Below are 8,325 nucleotides of genomic sequence, written 5' to 3'. Positions count from 1 at the left end.
TCCAGAAATACAGCTGGACAGACGTTACAAATAACTATTACTGGTGCGTCCTCGTCCAGAAATACAGCTGGTCAGACGTTACAAATAACTATCATTACTAATTCTAACACATGGATGGCTCCCTGTTTTTGGAGATTAACTCACAATTTTACATCATTTTTGTTTTTTTCGAAAATACGCAGAAATCCCTTAATCTTGCTTTTTATTCAAAGTTAATTAGTTTATTACAGAGAACAGCTAATACTCTGGCATTTGACTGTATTATTTTGTCAAATAGATGTCATGATATTTTTCCAGATTCACCAATTTATTTTCTTGTCAAGAAATATCGGAAAGATAGCCATATACAGTGGTTATCATTGGTCCCCTCTTGTGTGACCAAAATGGCACTAGCATGATCAAGTACTTATCATTGGTCCTGTTTCGTAACCAGTGTCAACATTTTCAACTATAGGGCCATCATCAATACTGCAAACTACACAGATTGAAATTGTCAATAGATAAACTCATTCACCCCTGAAGACACATTTGAACTCTTCCGATTCAGAGGTTGGAATAGTTCATTATGAAATATCAGGGGCGAAAGACTTGAAGAGATGGACTTGTTTGGCTCAGTGGTCAACTAATGTCATGTTTGAGTTTTGTTACATAAGACTCAAACCAAACAACTACATGCAGATTGGATGATAATATTGTTCCAAAACCAACACTTTGGATGTTTTAGCCAGTTCAAAAATTCTCTGGCATAACTTGAAGGCTGTGTTTATCCATCATTTCTATCACACTGTGACCTTACCTAAACTTCTTAATAGCATGTCCACTTGTGATGCCCTAAACAATCATCCGATTCACATCCTGTTCTGGGATTCAGAGGCTGATCCTGTGCAGATTAAAGGTCAACTTTGCAATCCTTGTCACATCTGTCATAGCAGGCTATTTCACCAGTCAAATAGATCTGGGCCCGTATTCATGAGAGTGTTCTCGAGCTCAAACATGCATTCTGTGCTCATGGCAACGTTCTTTTAACGTACCTAAATCATGTGATACAGTAAAAAAACACCATTTAAAACAATATTTGTTTAAAACTCTCTTAAATTTTCCCCCAAATCCTTACGGAGATGTGTTTTGTTTTTTATTTATCACTGGAACAAGAAAAAGGGCTTGAGAACAGAATCGGAGTTTGATCTCGAGAGCGGTTTCACAAATACAAGCCCAAGCCATCAGAAGACCTGGCTCTGACCGTGAATACTCCAAGCAGGAAACAGTTACCCTTAACTCTTTCATCCCTGAAGACACATTTGAACTCTTCAAATTCAAAGGTTGGAATAGTTCATTATGAAATTTCAGGGGTGAATGAGTTAAAAACTGCTACCACCAGTCACACCTCTCTGGCCATTAAATGACCCCTGACCCTGACTCCTCCAAGTAGTAAACAGTGGCACCAAACATACATCCAAATATGGACTTGAGCAATAAAAGTCCAACACCATGAAAGTTATTTGCTTTATTGAAACGATTGCAAAAATATAACCATAATTGTAGCCCAACCATTCTGACAGAATTTAGTAGCCTTCCACTGGTACCAGTGACTGACCACAGGTTCAAATATTGTTGTGATAGTAAAATGTGAGCATGCAGCTGGCTGGACCATATCTTTAGCATCTGTATGTTACACTAATTATACACCACAGCAATAAACATGAACATCCACTGTAACACCGGCAATAACATACATTCAAAACCATCTTTTGATTTATTTAAAGTTTTAAAGCTAAAAATAGAATGATTCTTAAGTACTTTATTGAATCTTTATAGCTAAATGACATATCAAAATAAAAATCTTTAAATGTTTACACCTCATAATTTGCATTTATCTTGCATCCCCCCAGAGATTTAATTCCGTAATGACGAATGTCTCTAATGGTTTCGTATAAACTTGCGGCATCAAAGATATCCATATCATTAGAATACTGCTCTCCCTCATAGTTATGGAGCCCGTAATAGTTCACTGCAGCCTAGATATTTACTGCTGCATGTTCCTCGGGTATATGATGCTTCCTACTAGCCAGGTGGCCAAACACAGGCTAAATACACCATACCAAACCCTGAAAGACTAACGAACGTGAACAACTAACCTGAAACCAGTCTTAACGGATTGGTAGAATTTATGTAAGTATTTAACTATAATCATCCTAAAAATAGGTGTTAAGTCTCAATTAAATAAGAAGGTTCAATTATTTACAAAAATCCAACTGCGCTGTGACTTCATCAAAGTTTGATGAAGACTGCCAACCTCACTCTGCTATTTCCCGAAACAATATCTCTTCAGCGCTTCGTTTAATCAGTCTAGTTTATATACAACAGTAGTAAAATAGTCATAAACAATTTTACTAGCCTGAATTTAAAACTAAAATAAGATGAAGAGATGCATTCGTTTTAATTTAACTGTCCTTTATCGTACAATAACGGTTATGCTGTAACGCTTGACAATCACAATATAGGTACGCGTTCCATCATACACGTAAAATAATATTATATAGACAGTAAATACTACCCGGACCCTTTAGGAGAAAACACTCAGTAACAACAAAACCAAACGGAAATCATCAAAAGGTGACATATTTAAAATCAAATTAAAACTGTTTTTACCGAGTAAAAGTTTCAGTTGCAATTCAATTTGGATGTGTAAATTAACATAGGTTTGAAAGTGGCGTATTTCGACAATCCTCAGTAAACAGCTGGCTAAGTGTTGCTGGAAGCCTTGGCTGTTACTAATTAGTCAAGTGCGACAAACACTGCGTGGACGATAGAAAAGGATTGACCAAGACGAAACAAAAACAAGTTTTAAAAATGTTCAATGAATGAACCTATCGGTAATCAATACATTATTTTATCATATGTTTGATACTTCAGACCTACTTGATACGTCAGAATAAGTCTATCTTATTAATTTTAAAACATATGATGGAAGAGCAAAGTATCCAAACCTGTATATATTTACCAGTTACAGAAGAATTACGACCAGTTCAAAACTCAATATGCCAGCGTGATCGAAACACTTCCACATAAATACCCAATACAAATATTTTACTAGATTTATTTTACAATTAATAATCTTCTGATAATTTTAACTGACAGCTATACACTTCATGGGTGTAAACCAGAACATTACATTCATGACATCGGCCAATTAGACCTTATCCAATTTACTAAGCTATCAGTACGACTTTAATTGTAGGTCTATGGGGTGATCAGAAGTCTTCAGTAAGAAATTGTCAAAACAGAAATCAAATCCAAAATTGGAAATGACATTCTCATGTCAATTGCAGTATTTAATGCGATTGCATGCTTTTAACACTGCCCTGAAGTAGAACATTTCTATAACACATACAGGTACACAGTGTCGGAGCTTAAGAAATATGCCATAGTTGTGTATATCGTAATTATAACGTACACATGGCTATAATACTGACATTCAATATTTTGCAAGATCACTAGCGCTGACACACCTATTATAAGACAGAGGCAAATTATCGCCGTTTATACAGTGAAAACTGTTATACTGAAAGGATTCGGGGTGATTACGCAGGCTCAGTTTCCACAGTGAGAGTGAAAGGTAGAGGTCCAGTTTCCACAGGTTTTCAGTGCTAGGTTTAGACAGGTGTAGGGCTACTTATAACACCTTGACTCTGCCCACACAGTACTGTACAGCACCAGAGAGGCTGGCTGTGCTGTGAGGAGACAGCTGTGTATACCCTGGCCCAGCTATAGACAGCAGGCAGCAATATAGAGGCTGGTCACACATACCTGTGCTGATTCTCCTAGTGTAACATGTGCTGCTAGTACCCTCCCATACAAAAGGTCCAATTGGGTGCGGGCGGGGACATTGTGATTCAGGTGAATAGGACCAGTTGTCACAAGCGACAATACAATGGAATTATGTGTAGATTCAGGTAAATGACAGTTCCTCCCTCGCAGGTAATCATAGATTCCTTTTTTGTACCTATGGCTTGCAATACTGATTTCTTAATTGGAAAAATGTCTCTGTCAAATCTGTCAAAAAAAGTATGTTATGCAGGCAAAAAAAACAACATATTTTTTAATTTCTGGCAGATTTATCAATGGAAGTACAGTATAATCTTCAAAAATAGTAAGTTGAAAACTAACATTTTTTTTTTCTTTTCCAGTGAAAGTTGAAAAGTTATCCGTGGATTATTTAAAGTTGTGTTGTGTGATGATGTGCAAATTCTAATGGATATTGGTAGTGTGGGCCGGAGGATTAAATGATTACCCGGGAGAATGAGACAGTGGACACCTCTCCAATTGTGTCCGTCTCCCCAACGATCCTGTGGACATCAGTTCCTCCCTGCGACCCGAACTGCGGGTGGGGTGCAGAGCCCTGCCCCCCGGAAAACTGTGCCTGGGATATACCCTATAACGACTCATCATTATTCTTTGGAAATGCTAGTAATTCGAGCATGGAAATACCTAATGAATACAATTGGGGCGTTTTGTTTCTATCCCCGCTTATTGTGTTTGGAATCGGAGGAAACATACTGGTGTGTATGGCGATTTCCATGGAGAAACGATTACAAAGTGTCACCAACTATTTTCTGCTGTCTCTGGCAGTCACAGACTTACTGGTCTGTGTTATTGTCATGCCTTTCAGCATAATTAACCAATTCACAGGTAAGCAAAGGAAAAACATTAAAACGAAATTCACAGGTAAGTTAAGAAAAGGATCACTGAAAAAATAAAACTGGTCTCAGATATAGGTTCATAAACTTTGCTTGTGTTCTATTTTAATTAAAAACATTAATGAACAAGAAGATGCACTTAATACAGAAATGAAAAGTCTATTTTTATCCGATATCTCTATTCTACAAAAGCTGTTCCTCTATCTTAACTCTATTACTATTTCTATACAACCAGATCATAGCTGTGTACAAAACTAGATAACAGAATTAGACCTGATTGAGGAATTGACTTTGATTTCAACTTAACTGTCAGTGTAAGACATTAAGTTAAATGTGCGATCACTTCAGTAAGCCTTTTATTACATGCCTCAGCACACCATTAAACAATTACAGAAAATACTGGATAACAAAATCAAATCAAAAGTAAATCGGTAAGCTTCAAAGAATTGTGTTTCACATAAATCAACAAAATGGCAAGATTTGTTATTTCCATGATTGATGTCTTGATATGATTATGTCAAAAGTTTGTGTTGAAAATTTAAGGAAAGTAAAGAGCAAATATCTACTTTCTTATAACCATAAAATATTTGTAGGAGTCTGCATACCAGCTCCTGGTAGCTTCCAGGAATTGATATAAATTCTTCGTAATTTCCTGTTCCTTGAGGTTTAACATACAATTCTCAGCCTGTGTTCACCAAACACAAGAAACGAAGAAAAACTTGAAACAACCCACTTAAGTAGAGTATAATACTTCTCCAATTATCTTATAACAAAAAACAAAATTAGGAAATATTCCGCCCATTGTTTTGATTTTGTTTTTTGTTTAACATTATCCTGCAGTAGTTAGTGTTTCACAATACAGTGCTACCATCTGCCATTTTTATCACTTAATCATTGTCTACTACTCTCTAATACTCAGTAGTCTACACATCAAAGTCTCTCATCCCTGTACAGTACTATTATCTACACAATGTTAACTATTATAGCTCACTAGCTATTACACACACACACAGGTATTGTTCATTCATTTTCTCCACAAGCTAGAAACACTTACGTTTCAAACATTGTTTCTACCTAACTGCTTCATTAACCCAATCAACTATATGTGGAGGATAATTCCAATTTTCAGAATTGGTTACTGCAGATATACCTGCAGGTATGGACCACAAGGTACTACTAGCTTTATATCCAACATTCCAAACTTCCATTATCTGCCAGTATGCCACCTCCTTATTAAACAGCCTGATAATACACTAATCCATGTGAAAATCTCCTTGAGGTTATTTTCCAAAAATAATTTGACATCATGTATTAAAAAGCCTACAAAGACGACTCTAATCTTTCAATCAAGATTTTTCTACAACTTGGACATCAGTTCATGTTTTCTCTGCTATAGAGTGCAGTCAGGTTTAAAATAATCCTTTGATGTAAAGCCAGCTCATAAACAATCTTCAAGTATGTAGAACCTGTCAATATTATGTAAAGTTTTATTATTTCTTTGGTATTCTTCTTCTACAATGTGCAAGCTTCTCAACAAAAGTATATTTATCCCAAATTTGCTATGTTTTACAAAAGTTCAAGTTTCTTCACCACAATGTTCAAGTTTCTGTACCACAATGTTCAAGTTTCTTTACAATAATGTTCAAGTTTCTGTACCACAATGTTCAAGTTTCTGTACCACAATGTTCAAGCTTCTTTACCACAATGTTCAAGTTTCTGTACTGTACCACAATGTTCAAGTTTCTTTACCACAATGTTCAAGTTTCTGTACCACAATGTTCCAGTTTCTTTACCACAATGTTCAAGGTTCTTTACCTTTACCTACAGTTTTACAATGTTTGAGTTTCTTTTCCTTTACCTACAGTTTTACAATGTTAAAGGTTCTTTACCTTTACCTACAGTTTTACATTGTTAAAGGTTCTTTACCTTTACCTACAGTTTTACAATGTTAAAGTTTCTTTACCTGTACCTACAGTTTTACAATGTTAAAGGTTCTTTACTTTTACCTACAGTTTTACAATGTTAAAGTTTCTTTACCTGTACCTACAGTTTTACAATGTTAAAGTTTCTTTACCTACAGTTTTACGATGTTTAAGTTTCTTTATCTTTACCTACAGTTTTACAATGTTAAAGTTTCTTTACCTGTACCTACAGTTTTACAATGTTTGAGTTTCTTTACCTTTACCTACAGATTTACAATGTTAAAGTTTCTTTACCTGTACCTACAGTTTTACAATGTTAAAGGTTCTTTACCTTTACCTACAGTTTTACAATGTTAGTTTCTTTACCTTTACCTACAGTTTTACAATGTTGAAGTTTCTTTACCTTTACCTACAGTTTTACAATGTTAAAGGTTCTTTACCTTTACCTACAGTTTTACAATGTTAAAGTTTCTTTATCTTTACCCATATAGTTCAACAATGTTTCATTTTGTGTACTTTACAGTCATTCTACATTCTTAAAATTTCATTTCTTAAATCATATTTTTTATTGATTATAGGGTTAATGATTTAGATGTAATAAATTCTTTTTTGGATTTATATCGTTTGGCAAAGAAAAAAGACCATTTGTTACCAGTAAACCAGTATTATATATGTGCTGACTCATAGTGTTTCTATTACCAGCTCAAGTGCAAAGACTACACTCGGGTTTCAAATCAATAATTCAAATTGAAGTTTAACGTTTCTTTTCTTAAGACATATCAAGTTTTAAGGGAGATTTTATATACCCTGATCAAGTTTTAGGGGACATTTTATATACCCTGATCAGGTTATTTCCAATTCCTAACTAGACCTACACATTACACTGTCTGGTTTACCGTACAAAGGAAAATGTCTATTGTAATTACTTACACTACATCAGGTGCTTAACCATACCTCACTGGTAGGGGTAACATCATTTCTATATTGGCTAGGGGTAACAACATTTCTATATCGGCTAGGGGTAACAACATTTCTATATCTGCTAGGGGTAACAACATTTCTATATCTGCTAGGGGCAACAACATTTCTATATCGGCTAGGGGTAACATCATTTCTATATTGGCTAGGGGAAACAACATTTCTATATCTGATAGGGGTAACAATATTCATATATCTGCTAGGGGTAGCAATATTCGTATATCTGCTAGGGGTAACAACATTTCTATATCTGCTAGGGTTAACAATATTTGTATATCTGCTAGGGGTAACAACATTTCTATATCTGCTAGGGGTAACAATATTCGTATATCTGCTAGGGGTAACAATATTCGTATATCTGCTAGGGGTAACAATATTTGTATATGACAATAGAGCTTTACAAGTGTGAAAACTTGTCGAGAAAATGCTCCTCAAAAAATTGATAAATAACTTTGCAAGATTAAAGTTAAACACTGCAGTCCATCATTTAATTAACACTGCACCAACTTTGTTAAATAGAAAGCAGATTAGCTACAGTGTATGAGTTGTAATACCTATATGTACCAGTGCTATATACGACTCTACTGTACACATCAAAGCAAGCTGCTGGTATTATACCACGCGCTACCCTGTGATGTGTTTATTTTCTCCCCACATTGGTTGTGTTGGACTGCTGGTGGTCGACAACTGTTAAAATCATTTGGCATCTTTGGTCAGTGTCCCCCCCC

General features: G+C 35.4%; 2 protein-coding genes across 4 annotated transcripts in view; one reads left to right on the top strand and one right to left on the bottom strand.

Annotated features, from left to right (window-relative positions):
* Positions 1-8,325, bottom strand: part of LOC110452240 (26S proteasome non-ATPase regulatory subunit 1-like) — a 244,652-nt gene that overhangs the window by 69,236 nt on the left and 167,091 nt on the right. The gene's annotated exons all lie outside the window — the stretch shown is intronic.
* Positions 1-8,325, top strand: part of LOC110452242 (5-hydroxytryptamine receptor 2B-like) — a 49,070-nt gene that overhangs the window by 14,572 nt on the left and 26,173 nt on the right. The window contains exons 1-2 of one of the 3 annotated variants that reach the window (XM_021500624.1): positions 3,712-3,953; positions 4,188-4,689. In XM_021500624.1, the coding sequence (XP_021356299.1) occupies positions 4,284-4,689 (406 nt within the window). In that variant the 5' untranslated portion in view covers positions 3,712-3,953; positions 4,188-4,283. Of the gene's footprint in view, positions 1-3,711; positions 3,979-4,187; positions 4,690-8,325 lie in introns of those variants that run through there. The other 2 variants (XM_021500622.1, XM_021500625.1) reach the window with 2 other exon arrangements.

Source organism: Mizuhopecten yessoensis, unplaced genomic scaffold (assembly GCF_002113885.1).
Source record: "Mizuhopecten yessoensis strain PY_sf001 unplaced genomic scaffold, ASM211388v2 scaffold6505, whole genome shotgun sequence".
NCBI lineage: Eukaryota > Metazoa > Mollusca > Bivalvia > Pectinida > Pectinidae > Mizuhopecten > Mizuhopecten yessoensis.
The sequence above is the reverse complement of the archived record's forward strand: the minus strand, read 5'-3'. Positions and strand labels throughout refer to the sequence as shown.